General features: G+C 38.6%; 1 protein-coding gene and 4 non-coding genes across 8 annotated transcripts; all 5 read left to right on the top strand.

Annotated features, from left to right (window-relative positions):
• The first annotated feature begins 1,169 nt into the window (after positions 1 to 1,169).
• On the top strand, positions 1,170 to 20,001 carry srsf7a (serine and arginine rich splicing factor 7a). 4 transcript variants are annotated; one of them, XR_012594681.1, is made up of 9 exons: positions 1,170 to 1,293; positions 11,311 to 11,550; positions 12,458 to 12,634; positions 12,806 to 12,892; positions 13,106 to 13,147; positions 13,442 to 13,486; positions 14,485 to 14,577; positions 16,059 to 16,616; positions 19,119 to 20,001. XR_012594681.1 is itself a non-coding variant. In XM_074641121.1 (8 exons), exons 2-8 carry the CDS (start codon positions 11,321 to 11,323, stop codon positions 19,168 to 19,170), a joined length of 726 nt encoding a protein of 241 aa, XP_074497222.1. In that variant the 5' UTR covers positions 9,087 to 9,318; positions 11,311 to 11,320; the 3' UTR covers positions 19,171 to 20,001. The 4 variants fall into 4 exon arrangements, 1 of the variants encoding a protein (XP_074497222.1); XR_012594680.1 differs by lacking the exon at positions 1,170 to 1,293 and adding an exon at positions 9,087 to 9,318; XR_012594682.1 differs by lacking the exon at positions 1,170 to 1,293 and adding an exon at positions 9,087 to 9,318 and having other exon boundaries at positions 14,777 to 16,616.
• Positions 2,592 to 2,757, top strand: LOC141771779 (U1 spliceosomal RNA). The gene has a single exon (XR_012594774.1). It is a non-coding gene; the product is annotated as a U1 spliceosomal RNA (small nuclear RNA).
• On the top strand, positions 4,003 to 4,193 carry LOC141771785 (U2 spliceosomal RNA). The gene has a single exon (XR_012594780.1). It is a non-coding gene; the product is annotated as a U2 spliceosomal RNA (small nuclear RNA).
• On the top strand, positions 5,370 to 5,535 carry LOC141771778 (U1 spliceosomal RNA). Its single transcript, XR_012594773.1, has one exon. It is a non-coding gene; the product is annotated as a U1 spliceosomal RNA (small nuclear RNA).
• LOC141771784 (U2 spliceosomal RNA) lies at positions 6,776 to 6,966 on the top strand. The gene has a single exon (XR_012594779.1). It is a non-coding gene; the product is annotated as a U2 spliceosomal RNA (small nuclear RNA).
• Positions 20,002 to 21,947: the final 1,946 nt, after the last annotated feature.

The following is a 21,947-nucleotide window of genomic DNA, read 5'->3' as shown; positions in this document are numbered from 1 at the left end:
ATTGGGTATCACGGTAAAGCTGAGACTCTTGTGGATCCAATGAGCCCAACTGTATTCATATGTGATGATGTTAGTCCCCATAGGAGACATTTCATTGTAGTGAATTGGCTACTATTTTTTTAAACTTGACCTCACTGTATAAAATGACCTGTGGTGACCTCTAGGATAATCACAGCCTCATGAAACTTTACAGCCACAAACTAGAGACCTAGAGCATTCAGAGGATGGATGGATCAGACTAGAGACCTAGAGCATTCAGAGGATGGATGACTTTCCTAGCTAGATTGACAATAAGGAGGTTTCTGAGCAGTTTACACAACAGAAGTGCTCGACATCCAATCGCCAAAAAAATGCTATTCTTGCAGAAATCTCTAAATGTCAAACGTTTTTGATACCAAAAGGAGGAGGTGTAATATATAGATTTTGGGTGCCTTCCCACTAGCCCAGGGTCTGCAACCTTTACTATCAAAAGAGCCATTTTAGGCAACAAAAAAAAAAAGAATTCCGTCTGGAGCCGCAAAACGTGTGAGCATTGCAATGAAGGTAACACAGTTTATAGTCTAAATATATAGTATATAAGTCTAATGCAGTGAGGGCCAAAGAGACAATATATTACAGAGTATTAGGGCCACATTGAGGGAAAAAACATCTGAGATTTACAGAATAGAAAAAGAATAAAGTCATAACTTTACGAGAAAAAAAGAAAATAACACGTAAAATTACTACTTTATAATATTATTATTTTTCTTGTAAACCTATGACTTTGTTCTCGTAATATTATTACTTTATTTTTTTTCCCCAATGTGGCCCTAGTACTCCATCATACCTACAACAATGATAAATAAGAATTAAAATGTAAACAAAACACAGTTATTCATTTCCATTTTTATAAATCCACAGGGAGCCACTGGAGAGGAGTCACAGGTTGCAGACCCCTGCAAATGTTATTTAATATACTAACTAATTAGTATTACTAATCACGTGGCTTGTGTGGTCACCACATTTTTTATAAGAAAAGATAAGACATTCCTTTATTAGTTATATGAGTTATTCTTGTATGTCTTGCATAATGATCTTGTAGAGCATTTTGTGATGTATGTGGGAAAAATTACTTACTTACTTAGTAAGTAAACAGTTGCATAACACAGTCCGGAGCTGAGCTACCTGATTGGCTGATTGGTGGAGGTGTAGAGCTCATTAACATATCAGGACCACTGAGACCATCGAGGACTCCTCACAGATGAGTTTTATCTTCATGTAAAGAGACTTTTTTTGACTTCACAACGTCTTTGGGTGAGTTAGTTTACTATTTCATATCTTTTTTATCAAGTCAGACGCCTCTAATGCCAACTGTGTCAATTTATTTTGCAGAACTTTTGACGTGTTTTGGTGTTAATGGCGTCACCTTGGTGATTCTAGTTTCATCCTCAGGTTTGTCTCTAGGGAGGTTTTCCAACAAACAGGTTGAAAGAAAGGGCATGCAACTTCAGGTTATTCGATAGTTTTATCGACTGTTTGGACGCATCCACAATATGCAGGTTATTAGCGTGCGTTTTAAAGTGTTTTGGCTCAATTGTATTTTAATGGGCCTACCTGACTGTAATTAAAGGCTCAATAAAGCCCCACCAGGTTTTCTGTAGTTTTGTAGGTCACCGTTTAGGGCCCAGTCAGTTACACCTTAACCATGGATGTATAAAGAGAACCAGTCTGTTTAGGAAAACTTTACAATTTAATTCATATATTGCACAAAACAATGACAAAATCAGTGTTCGTGTCAACTTGAATAAAGTTTTTTTTTTTCCCCTTTTTTTTTAACAGGACTGCTGTTGTGTTAATTATACAGCAGAGGGTGCTGCAGTATAGTAGACTACAAGGACCTGAAAATAATGTATAGTATTAAGTCTTAATACATCTATTACAGAGAACAACAGAAAATAGATAATGATGATAATAATAATAGAAGATAATATATATAATAATAATAATAAAAGAAAATTACAGTAGTACACACATGGTTATGTAGGTTAAGAATTATTTTGTTTTATATAATTGAAAATTGGAAATAAAAGCTGATTAAAAAAATATTTTTTTTTTTTTACTTTCTCGGCTGATAGAAGCGTTGTATTTTGGCGCATGCGCAGTTCATTACTTCGCCTCCAATGCGGAAGTTGTAAATGTTTGTTGTTTCTCTGGCTTAATGTTTGTTAAAACAGATTGTCGTATAAACGAGGTTACTGCTCAGTAACGACGCTGATAGTTGTGTTTTTATTGTGGTTAGTTTAACTTGTTTTTTTAGCGTAACTACCAACTGCTGATGTCTTTTATTTACAGAATTGTCATTCAATAAAACTACAGGCATCTAACGCGCAGTGCATGACGGGAAGACAGTCTATAACCCGCGTTAAATGTTTTAAACGTTTCTACGGCGCTTTTACACCAAACTCATCGAAAAGAGGAGACTGTTGGGATTATTTAACATGTAATCACATTCACTTCTGATCACTGATTATATCTGATTTATTTATTGTTACGACCGTCACAGAGATCAGTTCCTCCCAGAAGCAGTCGCCAGTCTTTAACATGTACAACTCATACTTACCTGGCAGGGGAGATACCATGATCATGAAGGTGGTTCACCCAGGGCGAGGCTAGACCATTGCACAATCGGTCTCTGCTGACCCGTGCGAATTCCCCAAATGTGGGAATCTCGACTGCATAATTTGTGGTAGTGGGGGACTGCGTTCGCGCTCTCCCCCGACAAACATGTTCAAGAAATATATATATTATAAAGCACGGAGAAGACTACTGTTGGAGAGAGTGGTTGGATTACATGTATAATAATGTCTGCAGAATTTCTGAACAATAAGAAGGCAGAGAATAATTTGACTATTGTTCACTTTAGGTTGCATATTTTTGTAATGAAACATGTTTTGAAATCTTCTGAAGGTCGACAATCTGCTGAACAAAGAAACTAAAGCATGAATGCATTATGTAGTACACAGAGTTATCGTATCGTAAATTCGTGAGCCTGGTTTGATAGCTCAGGGTTTATCCAGAGGAAATCATACGAGGGAGGAGAGAGGAGAGCCCAGTTGGTGCTGAGGCATCATGGCCCATGCCTGGCCAGTTGAGGACTTTTTTTTGTATCCTTGTTATACTCTTTATATATATATATATATATATATATATATATATGTATACCTTTTCTTTATAACAAAATAAAATGAAATATGGATAAAAATATGGAGAGAAAAATAAATGAAAGAAAAGAAATAAAACTTTAAAAAAGCCAACATAACTGGGCAAGATCAATATCATGTGTCTGTGTGTGTGCGCTCTTGAGTTAACAGAATTAACATTAAGAAACTAGTATTTATATTTCCGGACGCATTCATTTAAATCGTCACTTCCTGTGAACACCCCCCTTGCCGGTTTGAGTCGAATAACCATGGAAACTCGCTAACGTAATGATCCCAAAATGACGTTTTCTGAGAATCAAAGTTACTGAATTATTTTAAAAAATATGTATTACGCATAATAAAGTTAACTCTTACGTACTTAACAGTTGTATGTTAGTGTGTAATTATTGACTCAAATGGAGGGTTGGGTGCTGCTGTCAGCTTTGTTTCTCCTCTAGATACCGGAGCTCTTCTGTTGTGTAGTTAAAACACATTATATTCTTCTTCATGTAACGTTTACGTGCTGTTAGTCTTTCTTATGCTGCAGCTGTGTTCATAACGAGGCTGTAAAATTAGTTTCTGATGATTTATATTGTCACGTGACGAAGGCGACTCCCACGCGATTATTATTATAAATCCCTCTTTTCTTATAATTGTACTTATTTTGTTGCGTTTTCATGGCATTTTATTCACTGGTAAAAACGTTTAGTGGATTTGTTTCCAGTTTTCCCGAGTGTCACTTGAACGCATCATTCCCCTGCAGCACCGTCAGTGAGAGTAACTGTGCGGCGCATGACTACCTCACCTCCGACCCATTCACAGTATCGCTTCTCGGCCTTTTGGCTAAGATCAAGTGTAGTATCTGTTCTTATCAGTTTAATATCTGATACGTCCCCTACCCGGGGACTATATATTAAATTGATTTTTGGATCAGGGAGATGGAAAAGGGGCTTGCTCCGTCCACTCCACGCATCGACCTGGTATTGCAGTACCTCCAGGAACGGTGCACCCCCTTTAACTGTTCAATATAAATAATTATCCTCAACACTAGTAGTAGTAAAATATAATCATTAGTTTTAAGAGTTTATCAACAAAGTGCGTTTTGCATAAAGTAATAGCTGCATGATCTGTTTTGTTGTGAGGCGTTTTAAACTTTACTACAGTGCCTATATGCCTCAATAGTCGTGTATCACAGTTGTTACTCTGCACTATATTCAGTTTTAACAGTTTTCTCCATGTCCTTGTATTTTTATATTGCACTACTAACTTTTTTTACTGTCTTTTCACTAACATGTTTTGCACTATGGAACTGTTTTTGTTTTTTTAAAAGGGCTGCTGTTGTGCTAATTATCCAGCAGAGGGTGCTGCAGTATAGCAGACTACAAGGACCTAAACATGATGTATAAAGTCTTAATACATCCATTACAAAGAAAAACAGAAAATAGATTATAATAATAATAATAATAGAAAATAATATATATATAATAATAATAATAATAATAATAATAGAGGATAATATATATAATAATAATATTAATATTAATAATAGAAGATTATATATATATATATATATATATATATATAATAAAAGAAAATAACAGTAGTGAACACATGGTTACGCAGGTAAATAATTATTTTGTTCTATATAATTGAAAATTGGAAATAAAAGCTGATTAAAAAAATATTATTTTTTTTTACTTTCTCGGCTGATAGAAGCGTTGTATTTTGGCGCATGCGCAGTTCATTACTCCGCCTCCAATGCGGAAGTTGTAAATGTTTGTTGTTTCTCTGGCTTAATGTTTGTTAAAACAGATTGTCGTATAAACGAGGTTACTGCTCAGTAACGACGCTGATAGTTGTGTTTTTATTGTGGTTAGTTTAACTTGTTTTTTTAGCGTAACTACCAACTGCTGATGTCTTTTATTTACAGAATTGTCATTCAATAAAACTACAGGCATCTAACGCGCAGTGCATGACGGGAAGACAGTCTATAACCCGCGTTAAATGTTTTAAACGTTTCTACGGCGCTTTTACACCAAACTCATCGAAAAGAGGAGACTGTTGGGATTATTTAACATGTAATCACATTCACTTCTGATCACTGATTATATCTGATTTATTTATTGTTACGACCGTCACAGAGATCAGTTCCTCCCAGAAGCAGTCGCCAGTCTTTAACATGTACAACTCATACTTACCTGGCAGGGGAGATACCATGATCATGAAGGTGGTTCACCCAGGGCGAGGCTAGACCATTGCACAATCGGTCTCTGCTGACCCGTGCGAATTCCCCAAATGTGGGAATCTCGACTGCATAATTTGTGGTAGTGGGGGACTGCGTTCGCGCTCTCCCCCGACAAACATGTTCAAGAAATATATATATTATAAAGCACGGAGAAGACTACTGTTGGAGAGAGTGGTTGGATTACATGTATAATAATGTCTGCAGAATTTCTGAACAATAAGAAGGCAGAGAAAAAACTGACTATTGTTCACTTAAGGTTGCATATTTTTGTAATGAATCATGTTTTGAAATCTTCTGAAGGTCGATAATCTGCTGAAAAAAGAAACTAGCGCATGAATGCATTATGTAGTACACAGAGTTATCGAATCGTAAATTCGTGAGCCTGGTTTGATAGCTCAGGGTTTATGCCCTTTTCTATCCAGAGAAAATCATTGGAGGGAGGAGAGAGGAGAGCCCAGTTGGTGCTGAGGCATCATGAACCATGCCCGGCCAGTTGAGGACTTTTTTTTTTATTATCCTTGTTTTTTCTTTATATATCTTCCTTTTCTTCATAATAAAATAAAATTAAATATGGATAAAAAAATGGAGAGAAAAATAAATTAAAGAAAGAAAGAAAGAAATAAAACTTTAAAAAAGCCAACATAACTGGGCAAGATCAATATCATGTGATTGTGTGTGTGCGCTTGAGAGTTAACACATAATTAACATTAGGAAACTAGTATTTATATTTCCGGACGCATTCATTTACGTCGTCACTGCTGGTTTGAATCTTGTAACCATGGTAACCCGCTAACCTAATGAGACCAAAATGACGGTTTGTGAGAATCAAAGTTACAATTTAAAAAAAATATATATTACGCATAGTAAAGTTAACTCTTACGTGCTTAACAGTTGTATGTTAGTATGTAATTATTGACTTAAACATAGTTAGAGTGTTGGATCCTGCTGTCAGCTTTGTTTCTCCTCTAGATACCGGAGCTCTTCTGTTGTGAAGTTAAAACACATTATATTCTTCTTCATGTAACGTTTACGTGCTGTTAGTCTTTTTGATGCTGCAGCTGTGTTCATAACGTGGCTGTAAAATTAGTTTGTGATGATTTACATTATCTCTGGATTTGAGAGTGTCACGTGACAAAGGCGACTCCCACGCGATTATTATTATAAATCCCTCTTTTCTTATAATTGTACTTATTTTGTTGCGTTTGCATGCATTTTATTCACTGGTAAAAATGTTTAGTGGATTTGTTTCCAGTTTTCCCGAGTGCCACTTGAACGCATCATTCCCCTGCAGCACCGTCAGTGAGAGTAACTGTGCGGCGCATGACTACCTCACCTCCGACCCATTCACAGTATCGCTTCTCGGCCTTTTGGCTAAGATCAAGTGTAGTATCTGTTCTTATCAGTTTAATATCTGATACGTCCCCTACCCGGGGACTATATATTAAATTGATTTTTGGATCAGGGAGATGGAAAAGGGGCTTGCTCCGTCCACTCCACGCATCGACCTGGTATTGCAGTACCTCCAGGAACGGTGCACCCCCTCATACTGTCTAATATAAATAATTATCTACATCATTAATAGTAGTAAAATATAATCATTACTTTTTAAGTGTTTATCAACAGTTATATCAACATTATTCAAAAAGTATACAAAGAATTATTCTAATAATAATGTTGTGACCTTCTTTTCAAGGTCAGATAAAGACTCAGCTCTTTAGACAGCCGTTTGGGTAGCTTGTATGTACCAGACTTGTATTTGTAATGTATTTATTGTGTACCTTACTCTATGCATTGTGTTTTATTTAGTTATTTATTAATCATGTGGCTTGTATCACCACATTTTGCCAATGTTTTTGCTCCCTTGTTGTACAGCTGGCTGTGAAAAAAATTCAACTTCAACTTAAAGGGACTATTTGTAACTTTGTACGCGCATAAATGTAGCGGGTCGTCACACATGCGCGCTCGCATATGCGCGTTCGCGTGTAGCCGCTGTACCCTCCTCCTCTGCCTGCTCTCCTTCACTCAGACAGCTCAGCTCGCTCCACCTCTAGACGTGAACGCGCGCTCACTCCACACTGCAGAACAGTTAGTTTAGCTCTGAGAATATCTAGTGAATGCACAGGGGACGTTTGTGCAGAAATAACTGCTGCAGCTCCTCCAGACCAACAGAGGTTCCGTGTCTTGTGAAGTAACAGAGCTCTACAGAGATTTACGTAGTCTTCTCGTTACAGACCGGGTGCCGGTGTCTCCTCTGCTCTCTCCGCTGCGGGCGGAGAGAGCAGGGAGACACGGTGCAGAGCTCCGCTGCATCAGCCTGCACTTAGGCAGGAAAAGCCAACACTAGGATCAGATCTAAATCATGTTCATGGAGAGACCTTCGTCTGGTCAGCTAACATTACTGCCAAGCAGCTGAAATATAGAGTGATATTGTGGTTTTAGCTGACGTGTGTTGGCTCACTGTTTTGAGCGATGCTCGTTCAGGTATATTTAGAGCGAGCAAGCGCGAGCCCGACGCTGACTTTCGTTGATTTCACGGCCACAGGTGTCGCTGTTAACAAGCATTTCTGAAAGTTACAAATAGTCCCTTTAAATGCAAGTAAAATATTTCACTTTGCTAGGCCTAATATATATTTTAATAATAATATAGATAATATTTTAAATTAATTCAGACTTTGATTCTCACAAACTGTCGTTTTTTTCGTCACATGAGTTTTGGTTACCGTGGTTACACGTTTCCAACCGACAAGGAGGCTCTCAGGAAGTGACATAAATTACATCTCAGTGCCTTCGGAAAGATACATACTACTGTTAATACATTAGACAGTAATGCATTTTTTTCTTATTAATTAAATTTTAATTCTCGCAAAGTTCCACATTCACAAATGTAAATTTACCCAAAAAAAAGCCTAATTTCTTTGTATTTATGAAAGAAATGGATCTATATCTGTCAACAATTTCTTCCTCAGAAAAAAAAATAAGCAATGAAAACAATGAATGTATGCAATATCTTTAACGTTTTTAAATGAAATTATTCTCATACTCTCAAGTGGTCTCTTCTTTTTTTTAATTTATTTTATGTTGGTTTTGTTTCATTTCTGTAGGCCTTTTATGTTTGTCACAGCTCTTTGTTTATGTTTTCTCTATGCTTCTTCTGTATGTAAATGTTTTTAATGTTTTCTGCTGTTACTATGTATACTACCATTTTGAAATAAAAAATCGTTTTAAAAAAAACTACTGTTAATACATACAAAAGTATGTTGAACGACAGTACACATATTGAGTATGTAGTACATAGCGGACGAATCATTTGTTTTTTTAATACTCTTTGACTTGTATTTTGAAAGTATTCACCGGAAGTGCGACGTTCAGCTAGTTCATTCTGCTAAAAATGATTATTATCCTAGCAAAATATTAAATACACAAAATGATATGGCTCAAAACAATACCTCTCCTTTTTATTTTTAAAAAGTATGATTGAAAATTTCAAACTCACTGTAAAATACTTTTGCAGAATTACATTGAAAAATATGAACATGTGATTATATTGTATAGAACTTTTGAAATAAAATATTTAAAAACAATTTTAAAAATCCATTGTTTTTTTAATACTCTTTTTGACTTGTATTTTGAAAGTATTCACCGGAAGTGCTTCGTTAGTGCGCAGAGCCGGATGTGACGCAGTGCGTGTGATAGTATTTGGTTTGTGGTTAACCCGGTGAACCTGAGCGACAGGCATGAGGAAGACTCGTTAATGTCCATGAGAGCGGCTATTTAGCTCGTTCATCCTGCTAAAACAACAATATCTAATAGTTCAAGCTTCAGTTAGAGGCGGTTATAACCTTCATCTCTTCAGTGGAGCTGGATATCAGAGGCCAACGGCAGCAGCGCGAGAAGGTAACGGTTAATAACGGCAGCTAGCTCGTGTAGCCGCCATTGTTTATGAGCAGGAGGAGAGCGAGGCCTTTTGCTAATAATACCTTTATATAAACACTTTACTACACTAATACAACAAACAGAGTGTGTATTTGACTTCAGTAGTCATCTATGAAAATATCTCTTTCATTGAATTATCACTCAATGAAGAGTCAGTGAGCTGGAAACGCCTCCTTTCTGACTAGCCAACGTTAAGCTGGCTGACAGTCTGCAGTCTGTCTCCAGCTGATCAGAGACCTAAACAATGAAACACCTGGTTGGCCTGAGGGTTAATAAACAATGAAACACCTGAGTGGCCTAATAAACAATGAAACACCTGAGTGGCCTTAGGTGTTTCATTGTTTATTAACCCTGAGTGGCCTTAAGGTTAATAAACAATGAAACACCTGGTTGGCCTTAAGGTTAATAAACAATGAAACACCTGGTTGGCCTTAAGGTTAATAAACAATGAAACACCTGGTTGGCCTGAGGGTTAATTAATAATGAAACACCTGGTTGGCCTTAAGGTTAATAAATAATGAAACACCTGGTTGGCCTGAGGGTTAATTAATAACCCCAACAGGCGCTCTATTTTCTTTATTGTTTTTTTTGTTATTTTGTTTTTACAGTGTTCATTTAATTTCAAAATTTCATTCATTTTATTTCAAACATGTCAAATACAAAAATAAATAAAGAAAAAGAATGATCAAACCAACAAGTAGTATTTACATTCAATGAAAAGCATAAGAAAAATAAATTGTCAAACACAAAGAAGTAAGAAGAAGTACAAATTGATTTAATCCCACCTCTTCATTAATAATTAACCAGCTTCCTTATTGAGCCATACATATACTCTAATTACATTTTCCTAAATTTGTCTAAATATAATTATTCTAACTATAATTATTACCTTTAATCTCTGTCATACATAAATATTTACCAGTTAATGGTGACGGTTATTCAGATATTACTGAATGAAGTTGACACCGCTGATTTGTACCTTGGCCACAGCGAACAGGATGTGATTGATTGATTGTTGTTAAAAGAGATTTCAGGAGGTTGGTGTTGAGTGTGTTTGGCGCGCTCTCTGGCGGTATAGGTCCAGTGTGGCGCTGTTGCACCTGCTGCTGAGTTACCAAACCGGATGTTTTCAAGCCCCCTTTTCCACAGATGGAGTGGTGGAAATAGTATTAAAATCCTCTACTTTAGTAAAAGTACTACTACCACACTGAAAATACTCCACTACCAGTAAAAGCCCTGCATTCAAAACCTTACTTAAATCAAAGTATGTAAGTAATATGAGCAAAATGTATTTAAAGTATAAGTATTGATAGTGTAGTAAAATGTCCTCTGTCAGTTGCTCTCAAATAAACATAAAGAAATGTCAGAGATAGAAATAAAGGAGTAGGTAACATGTATATATTGTACGTAATGCTACAATATAAACACTATATATGTAAAGAAATATAAATAATGAAATGAGAATATATGAAATATGTACAAATGTTTGCATTAAGACATGCAACATTACATACATAACATATAACCATAGTGCAAATAAGTAAATACAAAAGGCTGAGAAGTGGGATATAATAAGTGTGTTAAATACAAATGACAGAATGGTATAAGTACGAATTAAATAAGAATAATTATGCATTTATGCGTATGTTGCATTTTATTGCTGTAGATGTTTTTAACTCCTTTATAGCCTGTTGGCTAGTTTAATCTACAGCAATGAATCGTATTCTGTAATAAGGATGCACCAATACCGGATTGGATACCGGGCAGATTCTGACTCAAATAGCTGGATCGGATATCGGTTTACTGGTTTACCAAGTTGCTGGTGTACGATTTATTATTGTGATAATGAATAATATTATGTTAATTTATTTCTTTCATTTTGTTTTACAAAATTAAGAAAGCAATGTTTAATTCAAGCCCTCATTTATGCACATTTATCCCTTTTCCCAACAGGCAAGGAGAGATGTCGTCGTCACACTATTCGTCCTCCCGTAGTTCATCTCGGGCCACCGACTGTAAAGTTTACGTGGGTGACTTGGGCAATGGTGCTGCCAAGGGGGAGCTGGAGCGAGCATTCAGTTATTATGGCCCACTGAGAACCGTCTGGGTGGCCAGGAACCCGCCTGGGTTTGCCTTTGTGGAGTTTGAGGATCCCAGAGATGCAGAAGATGCTGTGAAAGGCATGGATGGAAAGTAAGTTGTAACATTTTCCTGTAGCGTTTCAGTAGTCCTCTGTTTTGTTCTTCAAAAGAAAGAGATGAAAATTTTAACAAAAATGACCCACTACTTAATAATTTACAAATCCCATCTACAAAAGTGTTTAGCACTTAAAGGGATAGTTCAGGTGTTTTAAAGTGGGGTTGTATGAGGTACTGATCCATAGTCAGTGTATTACCTACAGTAGATGATGGTCGGCACGCCCCCAGTTTAGAGAAACAGACAGGAGTACCAGCACGGGAGTAAAGCAATGTACTGCTGTGGACGGGGGCAGCAGCAAAACAGATTTGAGAAACTTTAAAAAATCAATATCAGTTTAAGTGTACGCTATATTTAGAGTATTTTCACCGCTTTACCTCGCTGTCAGACAGCTATACAGTCTATGTTTAGGGTTAGTTTGGATTCACCAAAGTCACACAATAACACAAACAAACTAACCGATCGGGGCAGCGGTAGATCAGCAACTCTCGTGTTCTGCAAAGGTAAAATTACTGTTTTTGTCAAAGGAGTCTGGGAGCTTTGAAGATAGCATAGATAACAGCTTTAGTTCCCCGTCAGAAAGGGCTGTCTGATGGCGAGGTAAAGCAGTGAAAATATTCTAAATATAGAGTACACTGTTTGTTTTTTATCTACTGTAAGTAATAAACTGACTATGGATAAGTACCTCATATAACTCCCACTTCAAAGAATCTGTCCTATCCTTTTAGATTCTGTGTGTGTTGCCTTGTAACAGACAAAAGAAACACTATAGTCAAATATTAGGGGACTAAAGAAGACAACAATGTAATCTAATCTAGGTTTTTAGTCCTTGCAGATGGCTTGGAGACCATTGCAGGAATTAAAACAGTCTTTGGCGTCTCTTACTGACTTTTCTTCCCCTCAGGATCCTTTGTGGTTCCCGTGTTCGTGTGGAGATGTCAACAGGCATGTCGAGGAAGGGCCGTGGGCGCCCCAGCCGACGCCAGTTCGACCCACAAGATCGGTGTTACCAGTGTGGGGACCGGGGCCACTACGCTTATGACTGCTACCGCTTTAGCAAGAGAGGAGGCCGTCGCAGCAGGTGAAGGAATACAGTCCATTTTGCATGAGGTTGTGGCTGATATGATGCACTTTTTCAGTGCACGTTGACACTTGTGCAGCTCATTATTTATTGCTCTGAAGCAAACTGTATTTGCCATCTTGCACCTTAAAAAGACAGAGGTGGATAAACTTGTTTGTGTTTCCGTTCCAGGTCTCGCTCTCATTCTCGATCTCGCTCCAGGTCCAGGTCCCGCGGACACCGTTATCGCTCTCGCTCCCGCAGCCGTAGCAACAGCAGGTACACACAGCGGCTTTTGGTTCTAAATTTTGGCGCTTTGTGCATCAACCCAAATGCATTTGAGCCTGAATGTACTGTTGTGAGCTACATGGGATGGGACCATCATCACACGATTTTATTAACATGTACAAAGTTGTTTTTATCTTGAATAATAAATTATTAACAGTTTGTCAGATGAGCCTTCTATTTATCCTTTTTGTGACTCTTTCTCAGGAGCCGTCGGCGATCTCCGTCCTACTCCAGACGCAGGAGCAGGTAAGAATAAAGCTTGTTGAACTATAAGTAACTGTTATGGTAGTTCATTATTTTTTGTACTTTTTCTATTGTTAGCGATGTACTGGTTGTGACGGATGTAGCCACTCCTCCTCAGTGTTGTGTTAATCCAGTTTTTCCGCAGGACTGATACGTAATCCATCCCTCAGGAATCAGTTGGGTACCTGAGCAGAGTGTGTCAGTTTTTCAGCCTCCCTCTGGTAGTTGATGCCTCAAGTGTTGCCATCGTTCCCAACATAGCTGTAATTAAATCAAATTTGCTTCCTGTAACTTTAGGTCAGGCTCCCAAGCCCGGTCCAAGTCCAGGACTCCAGTGAGAAGGTAGGTGATGTAAGATGCAGGTTTTCACACCATCATTAATCCACAGCTTGTACCTGAAACACACTGTTGTTGTTGTCATCGCAAACCTCCCGCCCTGGTTACATGATTGTAGAGAGACATACAAAGTCAAAATTTGTGATGTTTACACACAAAATGATAGTGCATTGGCTTGCCTTTTTAATTTGTTAAGTCAGTCCTCACGGTGTCAGCACCACTTTACAAAAAGTAAAAAAAAAAACAGTTCATTCCTGCATCATTTAGCTGTTCTTCAGTAAGGACTTATTAATCTGTACATATATTTAGCAAACCAAAATACAGACGAAATCAGGAAACTGAGAAAAATGTCACCCCGCCGGTAGGAATATTGCCAAAATCATGGTATATGTAATTTTATATCATTGTAACAGTATATATCACGATACAGTAATTGTTCTGTATGTTCAATTAAGAAATGGTTTGAAATAAGTGACCATACTGTACTTCATCACATTTGATTATTTTCTTCTTTTATTTGGAACTTTCATACAAACAAAAACAACTGCCTCACATGAGACAACACTTGAGTTAAAAACAAACCATCATATTGCCCAAACACTACTGCCCGCTGACACTGTAAACAAACCACTACAACCTCATCATCTACAACAAACAACAAAGAATTTGGATTTATCAGACCAAATGGACGGGACAGCGACAAGATGGGTAACTGTATTGAGTGCTGTGAAGAGGAGTTTAGTTTTCAATGCTCAACTAGAAGATCTTTTTACGCCTCAACTCTGAAAGCGACACAATGTTGGATCAACCAATCGGCATGCTTGAAGGGCAGGTCAGCGCTACACGTTGAGATTTGGGAGTTGTGCACGTCTGTGAGCCTCTTCAACTGACCCATAACACCCGTCTCTGCTTAGGTTTGAAAAGATGTTCGTAAGTATCTTTATCTTTCCAGCTTCATCAGTCACTAGTGGAGTATATAAATGTTGTTTTTTTCTCTTGTCCAGTCGTTCCAGATCTCGATCTCGGTCTGGCTCTAAGCCCAGAAGACGCTCTGCCTCACGCTCACGATCGAAGTCAGCCAATCACAAGAGGAACAGGTAAACCCTCAGTCTTCATGTCTCTCATTCACTGAAACAGGGTGTAGACATTTCTAGTGCTTAGTTGTCAGTGTTTACCAAGATATTTTAAACATATGTAACACCTCAGTAAGGTCTAGATTAACCATTATAGTGTTTAGATAACACAGTTCAACCATCTTCCGTTCCCAGAGAGGGTCAGTTATGTTCTTTACATTAGCCAGAACTAGGTGCTCCATTCTAGGCAGGGAATGAATAAATAGACCCTCCTTCCACCCGGGAGCGTCATGCTGCCACCAAACTTGACGGTGAGATGGACGAGCACCGAGACCCCTCCACCTCCTCGACACCGAGAGATCTGCATCTTCAGCCATGTCTTCTGTCTCTGCTGTTGGCCGGCAGTGGAGTGGGGGAGGGGTAGAGGACAGTGACTGGGGCCCTCTGTCTGGTGTAGGGAAGTATAAGTAGATGAAAGATTAGACCTCTCTCTGTCTTGTGCTCTCTTTTCCAACTCTTGATAGCGCTGCACTGTTAAAACTTAACTCAGAGTGGCTCTAAAGGCCCAGACACACCAAGCCGACATCAAAGAACTAGCGGCGATAAAGGCCGCTGTTGCGTCGCTTCAGTCTCGACAAGTTGCGCTTGAAGACACCGCGAAGACTACAGCCGACGGCCAGTTAGCACGTATGTTCTGCGCCTGTATGAGAGGAGATAACTCTCCACACCAGCAGGCGGCGGTAGTTGTCATTCTAAAAGTGAAACCGGAAGACCTAGGACGGCGAATAAACAAGCTGTTGTTATGATACGTACATGAAACAATCAGCATTTGCCGACCATTTTCACACCACTCTCACTCACACTCAGAGCCTTCTGTGTGGGCCATCTTGACTTAACTCGTTAGCTTGCGTTCCTCACGTCCGTTTCTCTTCTCGTGCACTGATTTCGTTTAAGCTGAACAGCCAATCGGAGGGATTTCTCTCACCGACGGGCTCTTCTGCCGATTCAACATGCTGAATCGGCCGAAGAACCTCCGACTAGAGCCGACGGTGCAGGACACACCGCAAAAACTAGACTGACAGACGCTCACCGTCTGCCCCAAACTGTCCGACAGCCGACCGACGGCTTGGTGTGTGTCAGGGCCTTTCTCACTTGATGTTGAAAAGAGAGCACATGAAAGAGAGCCTGTAAACTGTTCAGACTCTTAGCAGCTAAATGCACCCATATCCTCTGTACTCTTGCTTTCCTTTGATCACCATAGATGAAATTATTTAGGCTGACAGAGCAAGAGAGAAAATTGTATTTATTGGTTTTGACAAGTGTTAAGTAAAGATGATCAGTATTATAAATGTTTTTATTTTAAATTTAAATTCCCTATCTTGAATTTGGCTAGATGAAGAGAAATCTCCAGAAACATATTAGCTGACAAAACGACACCATTGGTGTGATTTAAGTTAAGCATCTTTGCAGCACAGTTTTGTTTATTTTTCATATTTTCTTTAAAGCGTGTGGTGGGAGCTGAGCACTGCACTGACACCACAGCTGATCCCAGGCCCATGGTCTGCCAGCTGGCGGTGTGTACGTCCTGCGGGAGGGTGACTAAGCGCTGACCTGAGATCAGCCTTCGCCTGCATCTGGTGTTAGACAGCGAGAAAGAGGTCGACCGACCGACCGATCCCTCCCCACAGTGAATGGGTGACCGTCTGTTCAACCGACGCACACGCTCAGACGAGATCAGCCGTGCACACATAGAGTCGTTCTACTAGAGTCACCCAGCCAGCCAGCCAGCCAGCCAGCCTTCAGACGTACCAGAGGGCTGACCCACACAGATCAGAGTTCGACCACTACCTTTTTTAATCCATTACCTACCTACCAGACCCCCTACCTACCAGAGTTCTTCGGCCTCTGTCTTAGCTTCTGAAAGTGAGAGAAAGAGAGCTGACGAGAGATCAGTCTTCAAGAGCCTTCACAGCGCAGTGTCTCTCCAAGTTGTAGTCATCCGTCCTACAGTCCTTTCATCCTTCGCTTCTCTGTACTTGTTGTTTCTGCCACTGTCTCCAAAGGTAACCAAAAATCAAACCCCCTGACAAGCTCATGTTCATGGTGAAAGAAAATGCACAGGGATGTAGTCTGGAAGTCTGGTGATTACAGAGCTAATGTTGAGCCTTTAACAAGCATGCTCAGAGTACAAATGTGTGTTTGCATGTGAGAGTGGATGATTGAGTGTAAGATGAGTTTTAATGGTTTAATGGGCTGATATTTCTGAAGAGGCTTTGTCAGATATGTTTTTCTTCTTGTGCCATACATGTTGCAACATCATTGCCATTTTAGGCTGCTTTATTACCATCATAGTACAGTGGAAACCGCTTATAGTGACGGTAACAGTGATCAACTGTTTATATGGATCAAAAAGCTTCAATCGTTCCTATACAAATGCTGTTTAAATAATATGCTTATAGTAATCAAGTAGTCCGCTTACAGCATTCATTTTGGGTCTTTTCATACATGACATGTGCCGTCTACTAAAACATTGAGAAACAGTCATGGTTGCAGGTGATGGAAACAGAAAACAAATGTGTGGGCAGAAAGCACCTGTGGTTGAAGCCGTGTGCGAAACAGCTGTGCTGTATTTTGAAACAGTCAATAAAGTTCAGAAAATAGCAAAGCTGTCCGTTTATATTCATGTTATAAATATACAAATGTCAATTAGATGGTAATCTGCATGAGAAATATAAGATAAGATAAGATATACTTTTATTGTCCCCGTGGGGAAATTTTTCCTGGACTCCGTCCAACTGCATTTACAAGCACTAAATTAAAACAGCATCAACAACAATAATAAACAATTCCACATCAGACAGGCAAACAGTTCCTCAGAAACAGATGTTTCAACACATACACAGTCCATGTACATAATGGCACATACTATCACACACACCATGGCAGGTATTGCACCGGTAGTGCACTGCACCGGCTACCGTGTTGCCCATATTGCACAGACAATAGTCCAATATTACACATATGCAACATATTGCACTGTCCCTATTTAACATATTGCACTGTCATTATGATTATGATAGAAAAAGAAACTTTGGTTATAGTAATCATCCGCTTATCGCAATCAATTTGACAGACGTGATCATTATAAGAGGTTTCCACTGTATATATCCTAGTTCTCAAACTTAGTACAATAGTAATGGGGGCTTTCAAATATTCAGTTCCTTCTCTGGTCATGTAAAGGCCCAGACACACCAAACCGACAAAGAAATAGCGGCGATGAAGGCCGACTGTTGCGTCTCCTCACGTCACCTTTGCCTTGGCCAACAAGTTGCACTCAAACACACCGCAGAGACTACAGCTGACGGCCAGTTAACACGTAAGTTATGCGCCTGAGTGAGAGGAAATAACTCTCCACACCAGCAGGCGGCGGTAGTCTGTTCATCTTTCTAAAAGGGAAACAGGAAGACTGAGGATGGCAGATATACAAGCTGTTATGACACATACATGAAACAAAACGATGTCTTCTGACCATTTTCACAACACTCTCACTCATCACTTAGCTTCATTCCAGACGGCCATGTCGCTGTAAAAAATATCTGTGTATTGTAATGATCAGATGAGATGAAGAAGACAAATGAGGAGAGCCTTCTGCGTTTTTCCTTGACTTTACTCGTTGGCTTGTTTTCCTCCAGGGTTCCTACGCCGTATGGAAAAGTATAGAATTTAATTTAAGTAATTTATAGGTCTGGATAAGTATGGAAAAAACAAGAGTATGGAAAAGCATTTCTGTTTCCAGACTGTTACCCCTATTCTGTTTTCAAAAATATAAAATTCATAATTTCTAAATTTAATAATACTAAATGGATCATTTGATTCTGGAAAAGTATGGAATTTTGAAATGGATAATGTGTAGGAACCCTGTTCCTCATGTCAGTTTCTCTTCTTGTGCACTGATTCGTTTAAGCTGAACAACCAACTAGAGTGGTTTCTCTCACCGACGAGCTCCGCCGCCAATCAAACATGCTGAATCGGCCGAAAAACCTCCGACACAGGCAAACTAGAGCCGACGGTGCGGGGGACACTGCAAAAACTAGACCGATGGACGCTCACCGACGGCCCCAAACCGCCCGACGGCCGACTGTCGGCTTGGTGTGTCTGAACCTTTATAGGACAGTTTCCATCCATCTCCACCCCCCTTTTGTGTTTGTAGTCATTGAAGAATGAAGGTCTAAACTTCTCCTCGGAGTAGAAACTATGTTAACAACCTGTTGTAGTCGCAGGTGAGGAGACTGTCGATGACCTGTCAGTTATTTGAATGGTTTTTTTTACCCTGTGGGGGTTCAATTATGTATTTAACCTTTGACCCTGTACAGTTATTCCTTTGACATACAAAGATTACTTTACTTAGTTTACTCATGAGATGAACCTCTGAGAGGTCAAAGAGGTATTCAGCGCCCATCCAGTCATGAACTTGTGTTAAGGTGTTCAGTAATGTGGGATTTTGTGTCTGATCATTCTTCCATCCTCCCCTGTGGCGAGCTAACTCCTCTCCGTCTCTGTTTCAGTCGTTCCCGTTCAGCAACTCCACACCGAAGCGCTACGCCAGCAGACGACTGAGTGAAGAAGACTTTTTAGTTGCTTAACAGACAGACCCTCAACTCCTGCACCCTGTCTGCTTTTACAGCCCTACAGCCGCGGTTTTTTTTGTACCTGTCTGTCTAGTCCTGGACGTTTTTTAAGTTTAATTTTCTCCCCAGGACTGTAGTCTTCGTGCAGCCTCAGAATGTTGAAGAATTAGTCAGAATAGCAGACAAAAATCAGTTTCCGTTCGATAGAGATTGTTTGAAGTGTTGCTGCTGCTGCTGCATCTTCCTTCTATAATGTTGCGTAGCAATTGTTAAGAAGCAACACCTGTGTTGAGGTAATACTGAATGACTTTTAGCAGTGATTTGAGCAGCTTGTACAGTAATTTTTCAGTGGAAGAAAGCCCATTTGATGCAGCTCTTGAGGGTGAAGACGTTGCATTGAAAAACTGCTTTTATTCCCTAAAATTTCAAAACCTCAAAATATTTTTTCCCTATGGAGAATCAGCAATACTATCAATTTTTTTGTATTGTGCTCCAATTAGATTTTTGAGTTCAAATGCTGTTTCCACTCATGATGGCATAAGGAGGTAGTTGCTGGCCCGCATGCCTTTAAATATGACGTCACATTCCTACTGTTTGTGTTTCTGTGCTGCACTGCCCCTTTTTATGAACCTGATCAGCTTCACAGTGCTGAATAGATTCCCCCCGATGTGTTGATTTGTTCCAGTGACTTTTATTTTTAAAATATATACAGTGCTGAAGTTTGATTTCTGTAAGGGCTGCTTTAACAGTTTTGTTCTGTTCCTGGCTTGTATGGTAAGACAGTGGCAGTTTTATTTTTAAATAAACCTCTTCAACACACCTCAGTGGTTATATCTTATTTCATCCAAGTATGTTTATTTTTTCTATTTTGTGTAACACATTTTTGTTCTGATAATTTCCTTAACAGTTTTTTCAGCAGATGTTTTTTAATAGTGGTGTAAAAAGAGGGCACATTTTAAAATTCAAGGCATAAAAACAACATTACAAGCTGTCTTTGGTGACAGTTTACTGCAAAACGGCTGCACCACTGAGGGATATTTTTCAGACATTTTTTTTTTTTTTTTTTTTTACCTTTTTTCAGACATTGTTTAGACTTTATTCTCCAACATTTTTCCAACTTTTTTTTCAGACATTTTTCAGATCTTTTTTTTCAGTTATTTTTTGGGGGCATTTTTCCATTTTATTGAGAGGACAGTGGATAGAGTCTTGGAAAGGGGGGAGAGAGAGAGAGTGGATGCGGAAAGGGCCACAGGCCAGATTCGAACCTGGGCCGCCGCGGTCAGGACCAAGCCTTGTTACATGGGCGCCCGCTCTACCAACTGAGCTAACCCAGGCGCCCTTTTCAGACATTTTTTTAGACTTTTTTTTCCAACATTTTTAAAACTTTTTTAACAGACATTTTTCAGACTTTATTTTTCAGACATTTTTTTTTTTTTTTTTTTACCTTTTTCAGACATTGTTTAGACTTTATTCTCCAACATTTTTCAAACTTTATTTTTCAGACTTTTTTTTTCAGACTTTTTTAACAGACATTTTTGAGACTTTTTTTTTTTTTTATCTTTTTGTCTTTTTCAGACATTGTTTAGACTTTATTCTCCAACATTTTTCAGACTTTTTTTTCAAACATTTTTTCCAGACTTTTTTTTCAGACATTTTTTCCAGACTTTATTTTTCAGACATTTTTTTTTTTTTTTTTACCTTTTTCAGACATTGTTTAGACTTTATTCTCCAACATTTTTCAAACTTTATTTTTCAGACTTTTTTTCAGACTTTTTTTGGGGACATTTTTTCAGATCTTTTTTTTCCAGACTTTTTTTGTCCGACATTTTTTTCCCAACATTTTTCAAACTTTTTTTTCAGACATTTTTCAGAGTCTTTTTTTCCAGCATTTTTCAAACTTTATTTGTCAGACTTTTAGTAACTTGCACACTTTGCCTATGTATATATCTTGCACACTTTGCTAATGTATATAGTATGTTATTGCACACTTTGCTAATGTATATAGTGGGTTATTCTATGTTTATAATTTAGATTTTTTTTTCATGCTAGTCGTAGTAGTCAGGTTTAATATAGTAAGAAAATAAGATAATAAGATATACTTTTATTGTCCTCTTGGGGATCTTTTTTCCTGGACTCCTTCCAACTGCAGTTACAAACACTAAATTATAACAGCATCAACAACTGTGTATTCTAATATTCTATCTTGCACACTTTGCCTATGTATATATCTTGCACACTTTGCTAATGTATATAGTATGTCATTGCACACTTTGCTAATGTATATAGTATGTCATTGCACACTTTGCTAATGTATATAGTATGTCATTGCACACTTTGCTAATGTATATAGTATGTCATTGCACACTTTGCTAATGTATATAGTATGTCATTGCACACTTTGCTAATGTATATAGTATGTCATTGCACACTTTGTTAATGTATATAGTATGTCATTGCACACTTGCTAATGTATATAGTGTGTTATTCTATGTTTATAATTTAGATTTTTTTTATGCTAGTTGTAGTAGTCATGTATATTTATAGTGTATTTCAATATTCTATCTATCTATCTATCCATATATCTATCTATCTATCTATCCATCTATCCATCCATCCATCCATTCATCTATCTATCTAAAAAGCCTGTTGACGTTTCCCGTCTCCTTATTGGCTGTCCCTGCAGTCACAGATTAGATTGACAGCTCCCTGAGCCAATCACAGCCCTCGGTGCCGCTGTTAGTGGGCGTGGCTCCCCTCCCCTCGTCG

Source organism: Sebastes fasciatus, chromosome 7 (assembly GCF_043250625.1).
Source record: "Sebastes fasciatus isolate fSebFas1 chromosome 7, fSebFas1.pri, whole genome shotgun sequence".
In the NCBI taxonomy this organism is placed as follows: domain Eukaryota; kingdom Metazoa; phylum Chordata; class Actinopteri; order Perciformes; family Sebastidae; genus Sebastes; species Sebastes fasciatus.
The sequence above is the reverse complement of the archived record's forward strand: the minus strand, read 5'-3'. Positions and strand labels throughout refer to the sequence as shown.